The 24305-nt window shown below is 41.3% G+C and overlaps 4 protein-coding genes, 2 long non-coding RNA genes and 1 other non-coding gene across 9 annotated transcripts; 3 read left to right on the top strand and 4 right to left on the bottom strand.

The window, feature by feature from the left end:
* Positions 1 to 696: 696 nt before the first annotated feature.
* On the top strand, positions 697 to 1822 carry LOC130535126 (uncharacterized). The gene is made up of 4 exons (XR_008953033.1): positions 697 to 878; positions 1019 to 1082; positions 1307 to 1390; positions 1717 to 1822. It is a non-coding gene; the product is annotated as an uncharacterized LOC130535126 (long non-coding RNA).
* Positions 1462 to 1599, top strand: LOC130535626 (small nucleolar RNA SNORA15). Its single transcript, XR_008953184.1, has one exon. It is a non-coding gene; the product is annotated as a small nucleolar RNA SNORA15 (small nucleolar RNA).
* A 1202-nt stretch (positions 1823 to 3024) lies between the features above and the next one.
* Positions 3025 to 7594, bottom strand: LOC130535124 (phosphorylase b kinase gamma catalytic chain, skeletal muscle/heart isoform-like). The gene is made up of 10 exons (XM_057049993.1): positions 7344 to 7594; positions 6764 to 6962; positions 5561 to 5739; positions 5389 to 5443; positions 5239 to 5304; positions 4982 to 5145; positions 4366 to 4456; positions 4124 to 4277; positions 3917 to 4042; positions 3025 to 3743 (listed from the first exon to the last, which is right to left on the bottom strand). Exons 2-10 carry the CDS (start codon positions 6844 to 6846, stop codon positions 3477 to 3479), a joined length of 1185 nt encoding a protein of 394 aa, XP_056905973.1. The 5' UTR covers positions 6847 to 6962; positions 7344 to 7594; the 3' UTR covers positions 3025 to 3476.
* A 125-nt stretch (positions 7595 to 7719) lies between these two features.
* On the bottom strand, positions 7720 to 10067 carry chchd2 (coiled-coil-helix-coiled-coil-helix domain containing 2). Of its 2 annotated transcripts, none has more exons than XM_057049994.1 (4): positions 9856 to 10067; positions 8944 to 9193; positions 8393 to 8570; positions 7720 to 8069 (listed from the first exon to the last, which is right to left on the bottom strand). In XM_057049994.1, exons 1-4 carry the CDS (start codon positions 9903 to 9905, stop codon positions 8059 to 8061), a joined length of 489 nt encoding a protein of 162 aa, XP_056905974.1. In that variant the 5' UTR covers positions 9906 to 10067; the 3' UTR covers positions 7720 to 8058. The 2 variants fall into 2 exon arrangements, with proteins under 2 accessions (XP_056905974.1, XP_056905975.1); XM_057049995.1 differs by having other exon boundaries at positions 8393 to 8552.
* Positions 10068 to 10773: 706 nt separating this feature from the next.
* im:7138535 (uncharacterized protein LOC797998 homolog) lies at positions 10774 to 12976 on the bottom strand. 2 transcript variants are annotated; one of them, XM_057050396.1, is made up of 8 exons: positions 12812 to 12976; positions 12584 to 12714; positions 12343 to 12465; positions 11964 to 12208; positions 11798 to 11878; positions 11602 to 11718; positions 11247 to 11393; positions 10774 to 11168 (listed from the first exon to the last, which is right to left on the bottom strand). In XM_057050396.1, exons 1-8 carry the CDS (start codon positions 12853 to 12855, stop codon positions 11004 to 11006), a joined length of 1053 nt encoding a protein of 350 aa, XP_056906376.1. In that variant the 5' UTR covers positions 12856 to 12976; the 3' UTR covers positions 10774 to 11003. The 2 variants fall into 2 exon arrangements, with proteins under 2 accessions (XP_056906376.1, XP_056906377.1); XM_057050397.1 differs by having other exon boundaries at positions 12608 to 12714.
* Positions 12977 to 14610: 1634 nt separating this feature from the next.
* si:ch211-235m3.5 (BICD family-like cargo adapter 1) lies at positions 14611 to 23569 on the top strand. Its single transcript, XM_057050395.1, has 10 exons — positions 14611 to 15105; positions 15698 to 15913; positions 19080 to 19199; positions 19466 to 19612; positions 20016 to 20198; positions 21762 to 21926; positions 22413 to 22490; positions 22694 to 22806; positions 22960 to 23080; positions 23314 to 23569. Exons 1-10 carry the CDS (start codon positions 14860 to 14862, stop codon positions 23560 to 23562), a joined length of 1638 nt encoding a protein of 545 aa, XP_056906375.1. The 5' UTR covers positions 14611 to 14859; the 3' UTR covers positions 23563 to 23569.
* On the bottom strand, positions 22543 to 23383 carry LOC130535400 (uncharacterized). Its single transcript, XR_008953109.1, has 2 exons — positions 23258 to 23383; positions 22543 to 23125 (listed from the first exon to the last, which is right to left on the bottom strand). It is a non-coding gene; the product is annotated as an uncharacterized LOC130535400 (long non-coding RNA).
* Positions 23570 to 24305: the final 736 nt, after the last annotated feature.

Here is a 24305-nt window from a genome sequence, read left to right as displayed (position 1 = left end):
CATCCATATTTGAAACACCTTTTTTTACTTTTTTTTTTACTTTTTTACACCAGTACTTCTCTGGTAAAATGCCTGAATTTAAGGATAGCCTGCCATTATTCTCTGCAGATCAAGCTCCACCAGGTTCAGCTAAAATGTCAGAAAGCCATTTTCATTTCTTTCCAATCAGAGTTTGGGTTGTGCTGTATCGATGGCTGGCTCTTATATCCACACACAGGATGTCTAAAGTTTAGTCTTTGACCTTTTTATTCATTTTTTGACCATGTATTAAAAATAGCAGAACATTCATATATAGAAAAAAATGTAACATGATATTATACAATATTCCAAAAATGTGAAACCATAGAGGCCAGTGTGAGGTGAATTTCAGCAGATTTGATCAAGAGAAACTATAGAACTCAGAACAGAAGTTCAAGCATCTTTGCAAATGGGCCAAATACTTACAACAAAGCAATGTTTTCGCTGTTTTTTTTTTTTTTAAAAAAGATTAAAAAAATATCTGTTTGCATTGATCAAGAATTATTTGTTGCTTAAATCTACAGTAAGGAAACATCCACTGCATACAATGATCACCGCCATCACTGGCCATATTCTACAAAAACAAATGTAACAAATGATGACATTATTAATGTACAAGACAACACCTGTTCATTTTCTCAAAGACTCCGGAACCTTTTGTTGGATGAGTTCAGACCGGACTTTATATACTGTTACTCACATTTCCATCCGCGTGCATTCGGGGAAGAGGAGCAGGCTTGATAGGTTTATTTAGAAAGTTAGACTTTTTCCAATTTCTTCATTAAAATGGTTACTGTGAGGAAAAAACTCTCAGTTTCTCTTCTCCTTATCCTGCTAAACTTGGATGTTACGCTAAAAGGGTAATGTATTAATTTGGTGTACTGTTGTAGAATCCAGGACGCACGTGGCGCGTCGCTTTTAGATTTATTTGTGAATATTTTGTGATACTACTTATAGAAAAATGTTGGCATGAATGTTTAAGCCTTTTCCTTCCCTGCAGAAAACGCTGAAGAGCTGGATTCGAGATAAAATTCCCACCATAGATTTCTGTCTCATGGTTGAAGGTAAGAACGCGAGCAGTTACATTGTTGAATTTTTATTTTTCATATTCTCACCTCCTGATTCTGCATTAGAAGAATTTTAATAATTTTATTAGTGAAAGACAGGAATGTGTAGGCAGTGCATATGCATACATGGAATTTTTTTACTATATTCTGTGAATAAAGTTGTAACTCTTTAGTAATGACTTAATTGTGGTCATTTCCCTTTTTGTCATTGCCACAACCAGGGTTGGCAGAGATGTTCTGCTATGCAGGGCCAGTTACAGGCCAATGCATAAGGGAATTTGGAAGCAGCATTCCATGTCTGGAAGGTATGTTAATTTATACGATTACATTGTAACATCTACATTGTAATTCTTGATTCTGGACACGTAACACTGAAGCATGGCTGAATTCTGTTCCAGCTGCTGTGTGATGGATACAGTCAGACACCATGCAAAAGCATGCTCTCATTTCTGCTTCATTTTTTGACTTAGCGCTTCTTTCAGCCTCAGTCAAATGTTTGGGAATGAGTACAAGTATATATTTGACCACTGCTCATGAGTCAACTATTACTCAAGGTTGTAGTATGAAAATAGAAATGACAAAAGCCCTCCAGATGCTATTGTGTTTATGACTTTATTTTTTCCATTCACAGCTCCAAAGAGAATGCGGTGATGAGCATCACTCATGTTCCCAGTGTTGTGGAATTTTCTGTTTGTCTGGTGAGAGTGAAATAAAGATGGTTCAGATCAGGAAAATAAGTATTTTGTCTTTGAGCCCTCAAAGACACTGGTCAGAGTGTAACGCTGTTTGAGAGAGCACCGAGTTGCTGCGGCTGCAAAATATTATCAAGTTGTGTGTCACGCTGCTCAAGAACAAGATATCAGTAAAGGACAACACAGTCAGTTACAGGAAGACCACATAAAGTAACAAATGCTACATATAAGTTTGACCCTTAGACCAGGAACAGTCTGGTCTACTGAAAAGATCTGATGCACCAACTTCACCGTGACTTCCTGTTATTGCAGCATTATGAGAGCTTTTTGCCGCAAATGAGTTTTACCACTTAGTTTACAGAAACAGTGAGTAAACACCATGTAGACATTGTTTAAGATGGGGCACATGTTCTAGAAGCACTAAAAGAACTGTAGTTCAGGACCGTACTGAACCTTGCTGCATTAATGTGAACTTTGTTGCATTAAACATTTAAAAAAAGTGGTTTGAGTTTTGAAATTATTCTGTGCTACCCATGAGGCACATGTCTGACTGAATTACGGGCCGGCAGCTAGGCGCTAAACATTTCTGCAAAAGATGAAGTGCGAATAGTCTATGGACTAGAAGGACTTTTACCACCCTCCACATGGGACATTTACAGAACATGATGAAAGCGGGCATCTACCATTGGCTATAAATGAAACCCACACTCCTGAAATGTTTATGGATGTGATGTTTGGCATCAATCTTAAGGTGTGTTTTTTAAAAATTCTGACGTAACAGCCAAAATCATGTGAGGCTGAAATACGGCAGATGATGTCATACTAGAGGAGCATATGACATTATTCTACATCATGAATGCAAATAATATTTAGAGTTATCTAAAGTCCACCCTTAAATAGACTGGCGAGCTGTCTCGGGTGGATTCCCGCCCACTGACAGATGACTGCTAAAATGGGCGATGGAAGCCTTGTGACCCTGATCAGGAACAACTGATGGTTGATAAAATGGATGGATGTCCTTTAATCCAATAAAAAAGGTTAATTATCCAACAATGTGTCTGACATTAATGATAAATAGATTAATTTGTCTCATCAGAAGTTGGTTAAGTTGCTTTTGCAAAGCAATCCAGGAGGCTAAAACCAGCCTGTTGTGCTCTGATTGTAAAAAGAAAAACAAAAAACACATCGGTAATACCAATTACTGGATAAAGAGAGCAAAATTAAAAGTAAACATAGTTCCAAAACCATTTGAACTGGTCTAAATTTTAATAAACCTTCAGCAAACATACTATTTACTTTTACAGACATGATGATTGAATATTAAATAGTGCTTAAATATATAAATCAAGTATGCAGGAGGCATTTTACATTCACAAGTGTTACACTGATGCTGACCTGACAACACAGAAGAGAAGAAAATGTTTTATAAGATCACTTGTATGACCTGAGGTTCGGCAGATTAAAAGAATTAAAATTAAAAGGCTTGTGTCTATTTTTGAGAAATAAATGAAAAATATAACTGCTCCAATGTTTCCAGAGGCAAGGCGAGCCCACTGTAATTTATTTTATTTATTTTTTTACAAGAAGAGCACAAATAGTTTAGTTTAATGTTACACCAGCTCCCTGTTTAAATACAAAATAAAAAATGCTGCACAGTGCCATCCCATGCAGCACATCAGTCCAGTCCAGTGAGCGCCCGTTACCAGATGTGGTGCACCGGTTCGTCGGCCTCGGACACTATTGACAGTAGGATGGCTTTGGGAGTGTTCTCAAAGAGTGCAGCCCTGTTCTGAGCTTGGCCTTTCTTGACCCAGTGGCCGTAGATCTTGAAGGCACACGCGTCGATGAGCTTGCGAATGGGTTTGACGGCATATGGGTCACTCTTGATCACCTCCTTGGTGACAGGTTTGGCACGGCGGTAGTTGCAGTAGATGCGCATCGTGGCGAGAACAGTCATGCAAATGACCTGAGGGAGGGAGGGAGGGAGTCAGTGAGTGCAGAGTTTATTAAAGGAGGGAAATCTGCAGTGAAAAGAAAGTGATATTGGTCTCCGTCACGGGAAAATGTGTCATGGGAGTCATGTCAGAGTTGGCTTTAGGATTCTGCTGCAGGACCTTGTTACTTGGATCAGATGCTCACCTTGAACCGCCTGTATGGACTGAACTGTCGCACCTCATGAACAACATACTGGGAGAAGAAAGAGTGGTTGAGAACGTCCGTAGCTGTGAATCGCTGCTTTGGGTCCACCACCAACATCCGAGAGATCTGTAGAAACAAACACGGAGAGTTTGATTTATCCATTTGTCCCAAATCTTCACGTGGATTGACGTTTCAAAGGTGGCCGACCAAATCTTTAACGGTGTCTGAACGGTCCTCCCATTCCGGAGACGACATGTCGTATGTTCCGGCCAAGATCATCCGCAGCATCAGCATCTGTTTCCTGTGCCAGAAAGGAGGAGAGCCCGCAAGCAGCGTGTACATGATGACCCCTGAACTCCATCTGCGGAGGGATGAAGTCAATTCTTTAAAAAAAAAAAAAAATCACATTCACATATCATTCTGCGTTGTTCCAGTCTTTGTACTCTCACATGTCCACTGCAGTCCCATATCCTTTGTGTCCTGCATCCATGGAGCATTCAATAATCTCTGGGGCGAGGTAACCAGGGGTCCCACACACCTCTGAGGTACAGACATGTCAAACTTTACAGAGGTCAAAAAAACATAACATTTGCCACATCAGGAGAGATTATGAGAAGAGGACGGAAGTCGAGCATTACAGGTTATGGATCTGACCTTTTCTTGGGTTTGAACCTTTCAGAGAAGGTCAAAAATGATACGACCAATTGTAATCTGATAAGACTCATTCCCCTCTGCACCAGTGACCTACTCAGCAGGTCAGTTAGCATGTTAGCTCATCTATTCATTCACTCAATTATCAGCATTGATTTATACGACGCAAAATGTGAATATGGAAATTCCATTTCCTCATTTTTTGCCTTATTTTTTAATCTCTCAAAAACTCAAGCTTACCTTCGCTTGTTAAAAAATAGCAACACATAAAATAGCAACACATAAGCTTCAGTTGGGTGTCACTGTGTATCACCACATGATCACATGACCTGCTTGTGTTTTATTCACTACTGGGGACATGGCAGTGACCCAAAGACCTCGTGTGTTGTATTGAGATGTGCTTCTTTCACAGACCTTTCAGCGTCTGGCCTGGGTTGATCTGCACAGAGAAGCCAAAGTCGGTCAGTTTGATGTTCATCTCGTCATCCAGGAGGATGTTCTCTGGCTTCAGGTCCCGATGGACAATACCCTGGCTGTGGAGGAACTGCACCACCTCCATCAGAGCGCGCATAATCTTCCTGACACCAACACACACAACATTGATAACAGTTCAAATACAATTTATTTTTTCCTTTGGAACTTTTCCAGACAAGGAATTAACTGGGCCTGACCTGGTTTCCTTCTCACTCAGAGTAACTTTTTCAGTGAGGTAGTCAAAAAGTTCCCCCCTCTTCATTCTTGAGAGAGAAAGTACATTTGCTGATCTTATGCAACTTAATTACATTAGGTCCTGTGTGTTGGAGTTCCACAATTGAACTTACAGGTCAAAGACCAAGAAGAAGAAGGACTTGGATTCATAGCAGTCTTTAAGCTGTACTGAGGACAGAAAGGCAAAGAGGCATAAATGATAGGACTGAGAAGCACTGATTAGAGCAAAGGCCGACAGCCTGGGTCAACTTCTATTAGACATTAAAATGTCACGACTGGGCTCACTGATATTGTCTTGTCCGCACACTTTCTTCAATATGTCAATCTCCTTCAACGTCGCCTCCCTGATCTCCTCGATCTCCTGCTGGGTCATCTTGTCCGAAGGTGTGATGTCGATGATCTTCACCGCGTACTCCTGGGAGGTGCGCTTGTTGATGCAGCGGCGCACCACGCTGCTCACTCCCCTGCAGACAGTGGGCACCAGAGAGCAGGTGAGGGCAGGAAATTATATTGTGCCATGAAAACATGCATCAATCTCTCCGGTTGTCACGAGAATTTACACATTCTAACCAGATCAAGGTAACATTGTAATGCTTTTATTTGCTCTGGTCTGGTTCTATTGAACTAACTGGGCCAAATTCCCAAGCTCTTTTTTGCTTCTGATTGTGGATGGATTCTGATTGTCATCACTCAAGTTGGTGTCTACTTTATTCCACCTGTGTTGTCAAAACTGATGGAAAGTAAAGGCTGGTCAAACAGGCTGAGCCACGTGAAGAACAGCAGATCAGCTGGACGTCCAGTGACTTTGTGACTTGTGTCTGTGTGTAATTACATAATCTGGAGCTCACACCAACTGGGCCCAGGCTGCTCCCAACACCCAACCTCAAAATGCCAGCTAATGAATGCAGTCTCCTTAAACACTTGCTTATGTAACAGCACCCACTGGGAGCCAGACTCTTTGTCCCGATGCAATCCAGGAAAGTTTCCCAGAATGCAACAACAAACTATCAAATTAAGTTGGAAACAACTTTATATTTTATGACTGGGTTTATTCTTGATCAGGTTTATCTGTCGGTCCCTCTGGTCCATTTCTCCCGGACTCTCTCCCTGGCGCTGTTATTATACAGCTCTACCCCAGAGAAGAGACAGAAACCAGCAGCAGCAGCAGCATGAAATTACTGCCACTCTGAATGATGATCAAAACGATTTTTTTTCTCATCTTTCTGTTTATTGGGTAGAGTCTGTGACTGTTTAATCTTTGGAATGCCTGAACCCCCCCCCCCCCTGAGAACTGCTGCACTTTTGTTTGAGGTTAGTTACTTTAATGGAAGCTGCATATTAATTAGTGCTTCTTATGTTTTAATAGAACCGGGGGATCCTGAACACTGTCCCATTGAGAGTTCTAACATTTCTGCAACAAGGTACTTAGATGAGAGCAACACTAATTGACAGAAGTAATTTTTTTTTATTAGACCTTCTGAAGCTCACCTGCCAAGAATCTCCTTGGGTTCATACTTGTCATAAAACTCCTGAGCTCCCACCCAGTCAGGGATCTCCTCCTCTCTGGTCATGATGGCTGGGATGTTGGCTCACCCCCCGGCTGTATGAGTGCTCCTGTTTACGGCGCTCCACAGGCTCCTTTTAGGGGTTTTCTTTCAAACGGCAGATACAGCCTATTATATAAGTGCTGAAAAGTAAACATGACTTTTATTGAATTAAACTGAAAAAATATTATAACTCAGCCATGAATTGATTTACTGAATTATGTCATTTTCCATAATTATGTGTGCATGCATTAGGAATTGTAGTATATTTGTAGAAGGATAAGTTGTTCTTGATTTTTAAATGCAAATTGTAAACAAAATAAAACAGAAACAGAATTAAGCACTTGATTAGTTCCTGATAAAAACAGAACTTGTACTTCTTACATACGTATTTGGTTACCTCTTACTTTAACGGGACGCCTACATATCTTGTTGTTGTTCTACCCCTTACAACAGCAGTAATCTCAGGAATCTTAAGAACGACACCATCTGTGAACTCAGATAAAGTCCATTAGAGCACTCACCGTGTCCTGTGATCCTCAGTTCCTGTTATACAGCGTGTCCATGATTCCTGAGAGGAGGTCGAGGCTGAGTGCTGCTGCTGCTGGGTCGGCACCGTGGGGCCGCTGGAATCGCTAAGGGTGAGCTTTAATGTCAGATGCCAAAAATAAATTGTTTCTACAGTGGCAGCACCCTCTCAAGAAACTTCTCTGAATTGAAATAACACCCCGCAGTTCCTGCGTTTAAGCCAGGGGCATATACAGAAGTAGGACTGCCCCACATTTGCAATATTAGCTCATATGGACCTGGGCTTTATGGAGTGACACTGACAGCTGCGGAATCTCTGTAGGACAACCTTTGAACTTAGTTTAAAAAAAAGGAAAGACACATCACACGACATTCACTGGAATTCAGGTGCTTTATTGACTTCAAATATTGGCTTATTGCATACTAACTCAGATATCTATAATTTCGTAGGTCATTGTGATCTTTGAATGCATTATTATAGGTATTTGTGCATTTCAAAAACGTTAAATTAAAAGGGTATAATGCAAATTAAGTGAACTGCAACACTAAAATATATAAACATTTTATAAGATGATAATTACAAGTTCTAGAACCCTGTCCTGAGGAATCCACACAATGCTACTCTCTGATGATAATTAGCTTGAATACAAGAAATGTTTATTGAGCTGTTATGAGTTTGACAAACATGGGATCCAGATGCTTTTCTCCACATCACGACAAACCTGTTGAGAAAATACAGTGGCATTAGATTTTTTTTGTCATTAAAGTTACTGTCATTAATATTAACACTCAAATTATCTCTTAACTCTCCAGAACATGTAAACATGTTTTTCAACAAACTGCAGCGACTAATTACATCACATTAATGATGTCATGGAATCATTAGCTTTTTCGTTGACAGGATGTAACTTATTAGTATAAAGTGCACAGCTAACAATGGCCACTGCAGATAAGATCAAGAATTACATCATTTCAATTATAACATTGATTTCAAATAATATATAATGTTTCAACTAATATTTGCAGTAGTGGTGTTTTCACTCACCGTTGGCAAACCTGCACTGCTTCAGCACCTCACTGAAGCCCTCACAGAGACTCAGGTCGCTCTGGTTTTGGGCACAATCAATGAATTGTTTCATTTCATAAGAACAGGCCTGCTGCTGCTGAGGGCTCTGCTGGTATACTGGCTGGGCCTGGTACACTGGCTGGGCCTGGTACGGCTCCTGAAAAAGATAACCAACATTTAGACATGTGCTTTGTAAAGGCCATTTAAAAAAGAACATCTGTGTAGCATACATCTAGAGGCTGTCCCCAAATGTAATAGTTCTATAAGTATCAACATTTTGGAATACCTTTTGACATGAATGTGAAAGTTGCAAGATATTTTAATCAAAACTACCCCATCAAGTGTTGAAATAGAGACAAATGTGAAAATGAATTAATAAACTCCTAAAAATAAAGGATTTTGTGATTCTCAGCTCTATTTATTTCACTGACTGACAGCTTTACACCTTTCACTGTCTACAAAACAGCCACACTAATGTGCCCCCAAGCCATTCTAGTCCCACAACTGAGTGAAACACATTTTTGTTTTACCTGGTAAGTGACGTCAGGCTTGGCAGGCTCAGAGCTTCCTCCACTAAAAGCTCCTGTCATGGCATGGCCAATTGTGTGTCCTACAGCAGAGCCCACTGCCACTCCAGCGGCAGTGGTTGCCATCTGGGCAAACATACCCGGCTGTCTGGGTGCTGCAGCTGGGGCACCTACTGCAGATGGAGGAGCCTGCATAGGAACTGGAGCATGGGATGGAGCCGGTGCAGACCTGGCCATAGGTGGTGGTGAGTGGCTGTAAAGCAGACAGCAAAGAGACAAAATAAATAAATAAGAACAGGAAAACAACCATTCATCATTATAACTAGTCTAATTTCCACCAATGTAATGGCAAAAATTGACTGAAAACTGAAAAATATATGTGGGGAAAAAAGACTAGATAACAACGACCTCATCTTTGGAAAGTGATTAAAGCAAAGTAAAATAGTGGAAATAATATATCATAACTAATATCATAATACAATTAGCAATTGTATTAAATAAATACAATTCCATATGTTGAAAATAAATCCATTTGAGACAATACTTTCAATTTTTGCAGATGAATTGCCACATATTGGCTCCAAGCTATTCAAGTGACTTGAGTGTAACAGTGTAAAGAATAACGTAGATTCATATAAAATGTATGATTTAAGGACTTCACTGTTAAAAGAGCGAATCTTGTGATTAACAGTGTTGTCCAGCTTACACACTGTGACCTTCAATTGTGTAATCCGACTTTCATGATAAGCGTAGGCTTTGAGGTGTAGTGACCACTGATAACACATCCAAAATAATACTGTTTAATATAAACGGCAATTTTAAATCCTAGTTAAAAAATAGCAACCACGATGTGAAAATGCTACCATGAAGTAGCACATATAGGTAGCCTCATTTTTAAGAATTGATTAATGTTACCTGGCTGGAGAGGCCATCCTGGATGTCCGGCTTCTGCTTCCTCTTGGCATTGTTAGATTCTTGTTTAAATTTAAATTTAAAGTGTATAAGTGAACTTTAGAGCTGTTGAAAACACACTTTAGCGGACGAGTTAACGACGGCTGATATATGTCGACCTTCGGCTAGTCCGGAACTTTCTATGTGTTGCATCGTTCGTTTCCCGGGTAACTTCCGGTTACGTCAGCCGCATGTAAGTTTTATGTAACGTATTTTAGGTATAATTCCTGAACAAATACGGTTTGTCATTTGAATTTTTTTAAATTTTGCATTTTTACATATATGAATAATATATCAAACGTCGTGTTTATATACTTCGAGACACTTGTCATTTTAAAGTGGTGCAACCGATTAAATGTTCCCAGGGTTCAAGTTATTTCTAGTTGTAAAATGACTGGATATTTTAAATATAAGCTAGACTGTACGTTTTGTTGACAAATTTTCCTAATTGAAATTTTGTTTAAATTTCACGCTGTCTTGCGCATGTTTATGCCCACTGAGTATGAATAAAACCGGTGTTGTCTCTTATCAAGTTTGACAATCATTACACGTATAAGTTTCTGTTTTGCAATTTACACCCTATAGTCCACGTCTATCTCTTAAATTCCATTCAAAATCTCCTTGTGATTTTAGTTAAAACTAGAGCAAAGCACTCAAAGAACACAACTGAAAAGAACCATGTTCCAGAATCTGGAACATGACCATAGTTTAATCATCTGTTCTTTTCAACATTTACTGAAAAGTGATTCTTTAAAATCATTCCATTCATAACTTTTACTTATTCTGTTGACAATCCATCCAATTTTGAAAGTTTTATCACACAATACTGCAGATATGGCTTTTTACACAAATTTGTGTCCAATGTCTTAAATACCAACACAATTCTACAATGTGTATGTTTATTCACATGTAAACTTGTAAAACATATCACATTTAACAGGTTTACACAAAAAAACAAATTGTCGTGATGACATTTTAGTCTCACCAATCTCCTTACAAAAACCATAATTACATCCACTGATTATATATGTAGCATTTTACAGCCATCATTTTTAATTAAAAAAATAAAGATGAATAAATTCAATTGTAAAGGCACATATAAATAAATGTTTCTAATCTTTTTTCCCTTTCTTCTTTTTGTCTGAAACTTTAGGTCTCTGGCGTCCACTGCCTCGTCCCCATCGGTTCCCCTGTGTTCTGCGACCCTCCCATGCTGGCATAGGTGGCTCGATTTCCCCTGGTCTTCCCCCTCTGTCAGGTACACTACCCATCAATATCTGATGAGACCAGAGAGCAAAAACCATTAGCAGAGATATCTTTATTTATAATCCAAGGTTGATTAGTAAAAGATGTACCTTGTAGATGGCAGTGCTCCTTCCAGCCTTGACTGGCTGAATGAAGGACTGATCTTCTCTGGCCACAAGAAGAAAGGATGGTGACACTCTGGAGGAGCCGACTAGGGCTGAAAGTGGAGGCACTGTGGCTAACACTTCACTGCGTTCCTGCAAATAATGAATTTGTTCTCATGTCTGTGTAGACTCTCAATCATCCAGGTCAAGTAAGACCCCTGCGTTAACTGGACTAAGAAGTTTCGCCTTCTCTCTGGAAGGCTTCTTCAGTTCTTGATGCAGAGATCCTACTTGGATAAATTGTTCTCATATTGAAAAATATTGCCTATAAAATACAGTTGCAGTAATTTTAAATACATACCTTTTGCTTTTCTCCCCAGGCAAAGGACTCAAGTGTAACTTGAAATCGTTTGACCATCATCTGCCGGCGACACTGATAATCCTCTTTCAGGACTTTATCGAGCTTAGCAATGTTCATCTAAGAAATACCACATACATTCTTCAACATACACATTACACCACACTGTAATGAACTTAAATCTGACCTGGTAACATACCCACTGCTCTGTGGTGAGGCTGGTTTTCAGAAGGGAATCTGTCATCCCTCCACCTGGCAAGCGTGCGAGCCTCGTCTCCACCTGCATTGTCACATCATGGCCCAACATCCTGTCAGTGCTTCTCTGATGTAGTTAATCAAACGGTACCACACACACTTAGTATTACCTCACTCAGCACATCAGTTAATTGAGAGGAAGTGTCCATGTCCAGGGCGTGCAACAGTAACACCCACTCCGCCTGCAACTCTGCCATTCTTTGGTGACAATTCTGATAATGACCATTTTCATCTGCCTCAAGGCTGCGATCTTCAACTCGCTGTTCTTTTTCAGACTTGTCTTGTGTCGTCTCTTCAGGGTACATTTCTTTATGGTTGATTATTTGAGCTGCAAGCAGCTCTGACACAAGGAAGTCTACAGGATTAAATTCAATTTAGAAAACAATACAGCAGGGAATATACAAATCTGCAGGTACAACAATGATCTGTTACTATCTGTTACTACCAAAAAAACTTTACAACACAACCTGGAATACAATTATTTCTCACCAGTGACTTTGTTAAGTTCAGAGGGCCCTAGAACCTCTGAGGTCAGCAGAGTTAGAGGACAGAACATGTCTTTCAGGAAATTTCTCAATTCTCCAACCAGCAAGACATTGCTCCTCTTTGATTCTAAAAACAAAAGGTAACAATAATTAATAATTCTATTATTGTTATTATATTATCTGTATTATGGCATTTTTAATCTATATAATCTATGTATTCTATAACACGTACAATGTTCACGTACCTTGAAAGTGGATAAACTCGTTACCTTTTGTCGCTTTACAAGCAGTGTTCAGCTCTGCACAGAGCCAGGTGAGCAGGGGACACGGGAGTTCATCACATTCACACCGTCTGAGACAGGAAGCGCCAGGATACCTGAAACACCGCAGGTGTCCGCAACAACCATTAAAGTAGACGTTAAAAAGATTTACGACGCTGTAGCACGACTATCAATAATGTCTACTGTATTTACCCTAAGGCTTTAATCGCTGAAATAGTTCTCCCACTTCTCTCCATCGCTACTATAATGATTAAAAACGTACACCTGCTTTAGAAATGATTAAAGTTCGGGATGTTTTGAACGTATTCTTCTTCGGTTTGCGTAGTTACTCCCACAGCGCCTCCTGCTGGTCGGGGTGTAAACAAACACTCGTCTCTATATGCTGACCACCAGATAGCGCCCCGACACACATAACTAAGAATACCTGAAATGGCGCAGGAAGGTCACAAAGTAATTATCCAATAAATTGTAACTTGAAAACATGATAAATTTGAATGTACCTCTAGTTGTTTCATAATATTAAAACAATACCTATAACGAGAGACTGCATGAAAAAGGTTCAACTTAAGCAAACAAGCTTATTATTTCAGTAATAATAATATCATGTTGGAACTTGTTTAAGATGCATTTTCTTTTGGCTTGAATGTCACATGCACAACCTGTGCCACTAGTGCTCTGAGCAGTGCATACAATGATTTGGAAGGTTGTGGGTTCTTATAGTTAGAAATCTTTGTCAGATTTCCAAAGAAGATCTGACAGCAGATATGTAACTGGTAACATCACTGTTGGGGCAAAGTGCTCTGCTGGCTGATGCAATTTCTTGATATCTGATAACCTTCTACCATTAACTCTAACTGTACGCTTGTACTCTGGTCAATTGTTTTGTGTGTGTGTGTGTGTGTGTGTGTGCACATGTTGCTGCTACTTATGCAACAGACGGTGTATTTGTCACACTTCCACCAACAGCCTGTCAACTGAACAGAAACAATGAAAAAATCAAGGCTTTTACATCTGCTTTCTGCCATATGTACAGAAGCTGTGACGCCCCGGGCAACAACAGCATCCATAAGCGTCACCGTGGATCAGGAGGCTTTGTGCTTCATTCTCATAACAGCTCCCTGCCCCATGTAAGGGGGGCTGACCTCTGACCTGTGCATGTGCCCATACAAAGAGAACAGACCCCACCCCCCAGCTCATTGAACCTGATCTTGCATGATGGACTTATTTGGTAAATAGAAAAATTAGTCAAAGTTACCGTGCATACGTCAACATTTGTTACTTTAAAAAAAGGCTGTGATCAACAAAATGTTGTCTCGGCTCGTGAGAGTGTAGTTCACCCATTATCTCATTACATAACACTATTTAAAACTGCCATATATGCTGTTATACAATTTATTTTTTATTCGCAGTATCAACAAAGGGCCATAAATTTCATGATGGAAAACCAAACAGAAGATAAAGTTTTAGGGTGCACCGAGATTAAAATACTGAGTAGTGAGGTCATGTGCATCTATGTGGACAGAAAGAAGTACATAAAGAACAGATGTGATGTCCAGATTTAAAAGTGCACAATTACTCCAGGACAAAGAAGACACTGTACTTGCTGGGAGTTCACTAATGATCAAATAGGAGAATTGTTATCTTTCACGGATCAGCCAATCAGGACTGTGTGTTCTCCAAGTGGAGGCTTGAAGATAACAGAAGGAACAGAAGGCGCTTTACTCCAGCCTTTCAGAATAAAAGCTTGAAGATTTGTATGCTTAATTCAAATGGAACAAAAATGAAATTTGTGCCAAAAATCAAGAACAATGCCTCATTCCTTTTATTTTAATTCATCTTGTTTTGTGAGCTAAATATTTTGTTTTTAACCCGAATATCGATGACGTCACCAGGACTGGTCCAATAGCAGGAGATCTCTGAGTGAGGACAGGTGGGATGGTTGCCCAGGTGACTAAAGGAACCGCCCGCTGTCGTCAGACGTCGCGACTGCGCGTCGGACAGATCGACAGACAGAGACAGACCGACATCTGCTGCTGACAGACGCTCAGTTTGGTTCCTAAGAACTGCAGCAGTTATGGAGCGACGCGCTCTCACCTGTGCGCCAAAACTTCTGCCTGTTTTTGCTGCGTTTTTGCGTTAAAACAATTTTTAGTATTTGTTTCCCGGAGGCTTCAGCTAAGTCTGTGTTGTAGATATTATTATTATTATTGTTATTGTTATTAGTTATTATTGTTATCCTCATGGATCGACTGGACGCGTGGAGCCTGAAGTCCAGGAGCCTCGATCTGGGGAAGAACTTCTACTTGGAGTACGGGGCGGAGGAAATAACAGATTATCGGGACCCTGGTGAACTTCTGGCTGCTCTGAAACAAAAGGAGGAAGAGGTTATTTTGGCAGCGCAGCTGGGAAACGCTCTGCTCCTTGAAAACCAGCAGCTGAAAGATCAGAGCGACAAACTTCATGAACAATACGCGGACACGCTGGAGGTAAGACGCCTTCTGAGCGCACAGAGCGCTTCAAATAAGCTTTTTCATCAAATATAATCGTGTTTACTGCTAACTTCCAAAGTAGAGTACTGGAAAACATATTTCTCCTATATTTAAGTTGAGCTTTTTCCTTCGTTTAAATGAGAAGTTGTAACAATCGAAGCAACGATTTAAATCAATATACAAAAACCTTATTATGTGTTTAAACCTGCTCTTAGTTAATTAACAATTTTATGTTATATGAACATGAATCCCTTTTGCAAATGGAAACATAGTAGTTATCAAATGAAGCTTAGAGTTTTTCTTTCTACACGGTTTCACGTTTTGGTCACAGAAACCCGTGGGACTAAACTTTTCCATCCTGAGTCTCCACCTCAGTGTTGTCTATATCTTCCCTTTGTTGTTCCACAGAGTAACAGAAATAGTAAAAGTGAAACATGTCATGGTTTTAGAAGAACTTGGTGTCCAATATATGCCAATATAGTATCAAAAGTATCCTAAAAATTGGTGAAGCTGGTCAGGAATCCTGCATAAAGTGAAAATATGGTGAATGAGTGTGTGGATTGATGGGATTTCTTGTGTTCCTGCCCAGGATTTGGAGCAAAGCAAACACGATCTGCGGCTGAAGCTCGAGGGCTGCCAGTCCCAGTGGGAGAGCCAGGTGTCCGACCTGGAGAGGGATGCGAGGGAGCTGAGCGCCCAGGTGGAGAGGCTCACCGGGGCCCTCGCTGAGGCGGAGCGGGACAAGGTCCAGGCCCAGCGGGAGCGCGACGAGCAGACGCAGCGTCTCCGGGAGCAGCTCGACACTGTGAGTCTGACAGGCGGATGAGACGGGGGTGAATTCATGTGTCCGAGGTGTGCGCGAGCATAAAGCAACCTGTCTGTGTCACCTGAGCTGTGGCGGCGTGAGTCAAGTCGGCCCTTCAGTTTGTTCTGAAAAACCACTCAGGTGTCCAGCTGATTGAACTGCAGGCTGTTCATGGAAGTCAGAGGCCGTGCCCTTGGCAGCTTTTTAGATACGTTTTTAATCCCTTCTACCAAAAGATCTGAAAGTTTGGCTTCAACTTTGACAAGAAAACTGATAATTGTGAAAGGTGTTACTCTTCTGAAAAGTAATTTAGGACAGAAAAACAGCAGAGAACAAAACTGCAACATTTCCTTTTCTGGGCAGGTTTAGCAACAATAATTTGAGTCATCTCTTATTGTCATTTAGTTTTATCTTACTTGACGGATATAATCGAATATCAGCTGACTTAACATTGCAGTGGAACATTTTAGATTTTTACTGCTTAATCATAAAGAAACCAAGAGCTTTGGAAAATGAAATCATTTACAGTCTCTTATCAGTAATCCTGTTTGGCTCACACAACTGCATGAGTATTTTTCCAGCCTGAGAAAATAGGGAATGTTTCAGCTGACGTGACGGCGGTGACGTGTTTGCTTTGCTAAGAGCGTTGGTGTCATCGAGAAGTTAACGGTACCGAGTTAAAAATTGAATCCTGACAATAGTCAGCTGCCTCCCAGGAGTCAAGGTCCACAAAACAGGGGACTGTGTTGCGCCGCTGGCCGAGCTGAAGGACGTTACAGAGGCTCTGAAGTTCAGGAAACAGTCACTTTAGATAAAATTCAGTCTTCTGGGAGGAGGAGGAGCAGCAGAATGTTTTGTTGGGCTGCCCGGCAGCAGACGCGTTAGCTTTTTGTGTTCCCTGTGGTTGTTAAAAGCTGGAATGAGTGTTTGGGACAAAGAGCGAGTGCAAGGAAGCTCCGCGTCTGACGTATCAAGAGTATTTTCTTCTGCTGTGCCTCTGAGGTAAGTTTCTGTGATAATTGAGCTTGTGAAGGCGCCACCACCGTTAGGACTGGAACACTTTTTTCTCTCTCCTGTCTCAGGATTTGGTTGCTTCCTCTATAAAAACAGACGGACGAATTTCCACAAACTCTGATGAGTTCTTCTGATGTTGCTGTATTCTTTAAACTTCATTTAGTTCAAGATCATTTCGAGCTAAAAAGCCCCAAATGTGCCCCAAAAAATGAGCAAGTCTGCAAAAAAACCTGCCACACAACAGAAATCAGAGAAAAAGATTGCAAAGCTAGGTTGTGCTAGAGGAAGAGGAACATTCCCTTTATATCGGGGAATGTTGAGTGATGTCAGGATTTAATTGCATGTGTCGGCTTTCCTGTAAACTCATCAGAAATTGTGGACACGTAAACATTAACAGGTTTGTCTGATTAATGTCTTTTAAATTAACATGGATGTGGATCAGGCTGTTCAAAATAGATGTCAAGAGAAACATACATGTTGATTCAATACTCTGTAGATCTAAAACAGTCAATTGTGATTTGATGGTGAAGCTGAAAGTGTTTAGGTTTTACTATGTGCGTTTCAGGTTGCTTGTGATCCCTAAATGTGATTTCCGTTATTACAAAATGAGACGTGTGGCGGTCCCCGTGACCTCCCGCTTCCCTAACTTGCGTCCCACAGCCCACGGACAAAGGGGCAAAGACAATAAAAGTCGCACAGGGATATAAATCTTTCATTTGCTGCCTTGATGTTGCCCTAACATCCCATCATCCCAGGGGAAAGCCATCTTTTCTCTGCGCTCCCTGAGGAATGGCATAGCGGCTTGGGTAATCAGCTGTTAGAACCCTCTGTGTTTGGGTTGGTGGAGGCCTGAGGCTCAGGGGCCCCGTTTGAGGGGGCTATCATCATTGTGTCTCCACCAAATGGAGCGTCCTCCTTCTACTTCTGTTTTGGTGATTCTCAGTGGGTCGTTGAATCCATTGTGGAAGGGGCGCAAACGGATGAGACGATTTGGCTGTAATGAATCTCTGCTTAGCCCCCACCAGCACCCTCTCCTTTCTCCTCATCCTAGTATGTTAGCATGCTATGTTTTGTTTCTGCCCATCAGTGCCTACTTCACTCCTGTCAACACATGCACATTCTCTTGATAATTTTAGCCCTCACGGCCTCGGCGCAGTCCAGAGAAGACGCGCACACAAGCTGTCCCCTCTGCTGCATTCACCCGCTGCCGCATTGGGCTTGAATGGTGCCGTCACAGACCAGAAAGATGCCCTCCGCTCCATCTGCCACCCAGGGCAGCCTTTCATCTTGTATTGTGCACTCATGATGGGACCTGACAGGGGTCCGCTAAACTGCTGAGTAAGGAGATCTGAGGGTCGCCGCTTAGGAGAGGAGGGCAACAAGTTGGTAAATTACTGTGGCTTCACAAAGAGTGCACTAAAGGATCCTGAGCTTCAGTTGCTCTGATTTTTTTCTGTTTGACGAGTCTTCATTAGCAGTTAGCATGTGCTAACAAAAACAAATGGTTGGGTTCTGTGGAATCTTATCACGTGACACATGTTGAATGTGTTTCTTTTTCTCATAGAACTTGTAGAAAAAAATCCTCTAGCCATCCCATAACTTTGTCACATTTTTTGATCTGATTATCAGTATAATCTTATGAACTGTATGTTAGATTCCTCGCATGGTTATGCTAACTGTTTAGCATGACTAGTCAGTTACACCACAGGGACCAATGATGGAAAAATGTGCATGTAATCGAGCAGGGGGGCATATTTACACCGGTATGATCCTTCATCTGTTGTGTGCTCAGACCCCACTGGGAGCCTGGGAACAAGTCAGACTTCTTAAAGAAGACATACTGGTTTAATTATAGCTGTCTAATCCTCACCTTTCAGGCAGGTACTTTTTTATCCTGCTTCTCATCTGGGTCAAGATTCTGGAGGATTTCACTTATTGAGAAACCTCCTGCTGTATCTCTTCCATCTTTAATTCAGAATTGTGGTATCAATGGCTGGGCAAGCTTTCTGCCAAGTTGATAGAAATGCGTGATTTTTTTTTTCCCCCCGGTCATTTCTGACTAACATCAAAAGTAAGCAGGATCCAGAAAGGGGCATGTCTTGCAAAATCCCCTCTCTCTAATATTGGTGTCCTCTTGTGTTTGTGTTTGCAGGCGGTAGAGGTGGAAAGAGCGATGTCCAACGAGCTCCAGGCATTAAAACAGGAGCTCCAACGAAATGGAGGCTACAACAGGCTGCAGGATGAAGAGCTGATCAGCGCCATGAGAGAGCAGGTAAACAACATTCACAAAAGCTCCCCCACATGTGTGATAAATCCTAAAAGCCTCTGTAAACAGCTGTAGTCACAACGCACTAAAACACCAGGAACCATAATGTTAATGATCAAAACCTACTGGTTGTTGAATTTACTTTATTGGATGTTTCATAAAAAAGTACCTTTTGCACAGTATATGTATCATCTAATAAAAATACAGTAGCTAATATTCATCTTCTTAAATCAACCCGTCATATCTGACGTGTGTTTGCTTCTGCCCTGCAGGTGCTTCGGCTGACTCAGAAAGAGCGGCTGCTGGAGGAGCGTTTGGAGAGCACGTGTCAAGAAAACACCGAGCTGAGGGCGAATTTGGCCTCTTTACAGGCGCGTCTGGCACGGCACGACCAACTCAACCAGCAGCACACCCAACAGGTAACACACTATTCAAATCCTTGACCCACTTGTGCTGAGACACGCGTGGATGCGATGCAAAACATGGAGGATTGCTAGTTCAGTGAACGAGCTTCAGGAGCAAAGGGCACTTTCCTCTTGAGTTTCGAGGATGTTGTGGAGCACAATGCTGCAAAAATCGGCTCAAACCCGTCTTGATTACTTTCTCTGGTAGTGCTGGATTCCAGTCATGTTTGTTTAGTTTCATGTTGGGTCAGAGCCCTGGAATCTGGAACTTCAGGATGTTTTTCACCATGCAAAAGTCGACTTTCCATGTACGTGTCATGTGACAGTCTTTCAAGTGGCACCTGTGACGGATCTCATTCAAGCTACATTTACTGACGTTTTAATGCATGTTATTTCATGCGGCGTCCCGTGTTTTCAGCTCGCCCAGGCCTGGCAAGAAGTGGAAGTAGCAAAGAGTCGCTCGCAGCAGCTGCAGGATCAGGTTGAGGACCTCCAGGAGAAGGTGTCGCTGCAGGAGGCCGGGAGCCATGGGGACGTCTCCTTGCTGTCCGAACTGGAGATCAGCCTGGCAGCAGCAGACATGGGAGTCAGTAAGGAGGAGGTCAGGCCATCACTGTTGACACACGATAGCCTTGAAACTGTATATGTTGGGGGTTTCTGCCTTCATGCTTCTCTTCATCATGTCTTTTAATTGGTAGTCTATTAACTCCCTCTTGGCTGCAGATGAAAATTTAGCTAATCTGGTAGATTGCATCAAATGGTGACGTTTATGTTAGAAATTGAACATGACCCCCCTTTACAAATAAATAGTAAAAATGGGAACTGTAGCTAGTTTGATTCTCAGCATTTGGTCCACAGGTGGGGTTTGTTATTAATTTATCAATCAATCAAATCAATCTTTATTTATATAGCATCTGTTACAATCAGAATTGTTTCTAGAATCCCAGGGCCTGAACCCCAACAAGCAACAGTGGCAAGGAAAAACTCCCCTTTAACAGGAAGAAACCTTGAGCAGGACCAGGCTCATGTAGGGGGACCCTCCTGCTGATGGCCGGCTGGATAGAGATAGAGGAGAAGTGGGAGGACAGGTAGATGAGAGAATAGGTAGAATTTATCTGATGTCTCTTTGTACAAATCCAGATTGTAGCAAACAGAATGCAAATGATGAGGCCTTCATATACTCTCTGCATAGAACAGCTTCTGCAGCTGAGAAGAAGAATTCATTTCTTCAGAGTTCAGCAGTTTCTTCTGGATCCTGGAATTCTGCGCAAAATGTGGCAGGATGGATACATCAGATGATTGAATTGTTAATTACATACAGTATACAGTTGTGTATTCGTGCATACACTGTTGTGCATTTAAACTGTATTCATGCATAGATCATGATCTGTTGATGTGTCCTCAAGGTTTTAGTTTTGATTGTTTTTCTGTTTACAAAAAAAAACATTGCAGAGGTTTTGACACAGTCCAACATCAGGTTTAAAAAAGACATTTGCATTATAAATTGAAACAGGTTTTCTTCCATTGTGAAGAAAACACATTAACAGCAGTGCTACAGAAACATAACAGGGAGGCCAGTAGACACATTAGCACTAAGAAGAACAGTGTGATGAGAACACTTTGTCCAGGTTCACCTTGACAGTGTGAAGTGTGTTTGACGTAAGACGCGAGATGAGACGAAGGCGTAGAGTGCTTTGCTGCAGATCAGGACCGAGAGTGGGAAAAATTGGTGGAGGAAATTCTTCTCAGGTGTCTGTTATTGTTTCGTATCGGCAGGAAAATGTGATGTGCAACAGCACTTGTGAGTCATTTGTTTCATTTCCTGTGAGAACCACAGTGCAGCAGAGTTTCCTCGTGTTAATATATGCACAGTTCCAGCACATGGTTGCAGCTCAGCAAACATGTATAATCCTTCCTACTATGATTATTTATCCTTGTACAAAAAACTAACCTTTAAAGGAGCCACTCCTTTTAAGATATTAACTGAATGGTTATTGCTGTACCACCCCAAGCATAAACAAGCCAGAGAACATGCTGGCCTAGTTTCCCCCTTCTCATTAGCATTTTTAGGCTCAGTACACTGAAATATCCTCTGAGCAATTCCCATTGTGTTGCGGCTGTCAGGATAAACCCTCACACCCACTTTCTGTCCTGTTCCACCTAGATGAAGCAAGAACTGGAGTCCATCCTTCAGCTTCTGCTCCCACTGGCACCGGACCCGAGCAATTCAGAGAGATCGGATGGGGAGGATCATCAGGAGGACCTGCGGGTTATGTTGCAGCAGCTGAAGGGGGTGGCCCAAACCTTCGCACAGACAGCCCAGACTCAGGTGAGCAGCAGTGTGAAGCAAAGGCGTCCCACTCCCAATTCTGGAATTAAATACCTGCATCTCTTTCAAAATACAGGTAAAAGGCTCTGTATAGAAATCTGGAACCATGAGATTTAATGATGCATAATAAAAGTAACAAAGTGTAATTTGCTCATTTCAGAAACAGAAAATATTAACACACAGTGTAACATCACATTGATCTGATCAGTCACTGAATCAGTGGCTGTTAAGCAATCTTTTAAACGACAAAATGAACCATGTTTTCGTGCACGTTTCTGCTTCGGAGGCCGCTGAATTGTTGTAACTGATACCAAACAGTTACCCAGTTATGTCATTTAACCTTTGTATTCCAGTCAGATCAGTAACAGGTGTTTATCCTTGCAACTAAATATTGTGTCCTGCACCCTCAATGAACTAGGCCAATAGTTACGTTTTGTGTGAATCTAGGGCTGATACCTGATCCTTTTGTTGGTTTCTGTGTGTCAGGGCCTGAATCAAGCTTTTGTTGATCACACGGGTGATCACTGTGGGACTTTGAGAGCCGCACAGGAGCTGAGAGATCAGGTAACTCAGGTTACGAATGTGCATGGAGAACAATCGTGCATCTCTGTTAGCCTTTTTGTTTTTCAACAAATATCCGATGATTTTATGTTTAAGCATTTAAATTATGCCTTTGTGGGGGGGGGGGGGACATCCACATTTTTTAAATGAAAGAAGACATGTTTTAGTTTTAAACGTGGTCCGATCTTACTGACTTCCTCCTCCAGAACATCTTGCTGCAGCAGGAAAACACTGAGCTGAGGAATGACCTGGTGAGCTCACAGGAGAAGGCTGAAGTCGTCAAACAGGCAATCAGAGACCGTGATGAAGCTATAGCAAAGTGAGACTCTGACCCCCCCCCCCCCCATCCTATATTCCCATTAAACATGATGTTGAGTCATTTCAGTCCTTAAACATCACTCATTAAACATGACATTTAGACATTTTCTTTTGCAGCCACACTTAAATGACATTTTAACCTTTTAATTGGCAGGAAAAACCTGATAGAAGCTGAGTTGGTGAGGAGTAAAAACGACATGATGTCTCTTAACAACCAGTTACTAGAAGCCATCCAACGCAAATTGGAGCTGTCGCAGGAATTGGAGGCCTGGCAGGTGGGTGGGGGCCAGTACCTTTGCCTTGACTGGATGCTGGTAATCCTTAATAGTGAGATAGAAATCTGAATTACAGGATCAGCTCTAAAGTACTAAACTATCTAAATCCACTGTGAATCATAAAAAATGTCTCTATTGAATGTTAATAAATCTAAACTTAGCCTTAAGAAAGAGTACTTTAATGAAGTTATTGTGCTCAGGGAAGATCTCAGTTTCCTCCTCCCTTTCCTCAGGACGATATCCAGATCATCCTCAACCAGCAGCTCAGATCGCAGCAGCAATCAGAGCTTCCTCAGAAGAAGTCAACGCCCAATGGCTTGTCCTTCTTTCGCAGGTCCAGCAGGACAGCTTCCGCTGGGACACGACAGGCCTCCTGTTCCTCTTCTTCCTTTTCCTGGAGCTCAGACACTCATCCAGACAAAAGCCAGTCCCCCTGGAAAGACTGGTTAAGGAGAGGGAAAGTGGCACAGTATGGAAAGTAATGAGGCTGAGGCTTTATTAATGGTGACAACCTGGAATACTCACTATTATTTTTGCTGGAGGCTGTAATTATCTTACCAATTTGTAAAGCTGTGAATGTTTGTACGTCTGAGATTTCACCTACTGTATGTAATGAATGGGAATCATTAATATTCCAGTTATTTAAATGTTAAAAATCAAAGTACGGCCTTAGACTGTCATTTTGCCAAGTTTGCTCTTTACAAGTTGGACAGGAGAAGTTGCAGCATTATGGAAAAAGCAGAAATGTTGATTATTTAAAAAAAAACACTATTTTCATGTACCTAGATTTATTATTATTTGTTTTCAAGTAAAAGGCACGTTTGTTCATCTCTCAATGATGATTCGGTGAGCTGTGTCACTTGTCTGCTTTCTGTGACTCGGTATTAAATATTAAAAGGTGCTTAGATTAAACCATTTTCAATACAATCCCTGCATTTCATGTTATATATTTCATTTATCGAAACATTTTTCACCTTTTGTTTTAAGGAAAAAATGGATTTCCAATTCTGAGATTTTTATGTAATAAAATGTAATGTAATAAAGCACTCTCAAGAAGTATATGCAAACAGATTATGTGAATTTTTGCGATGAAATGTAGCATAAAAACATTAAAGGACCATGCTGCAGTACTTTTCCTATATGATTGGGAGAGAAGTATGGCTGCTGTATATATTAATCTCATGCCAGATGTTTTTTACAATCATGATTTCAAAATATAACCATT

Source organism: Takifugu flavidus, chromosome 12 (assembly GCF_003711565.1).
Source record: "Takifugu flavidus isolate HTHZ2018 chromosome 12, ASM371156v2, whole genome shotgun sequence".
Taxonomy (NCBI): domain Eukaryota; kingdom Metazoa; phylum Chordata; class Actinopteri; order Tetraodontiformes; family Tetraodontidae; genus Takifugu; species Takifugu flavidus.
The sequence above is the reverse complement of the archived record's forward strand: the minus strand, read 5'-3'. Positions and strand labels throughout refer to the sequence as shown.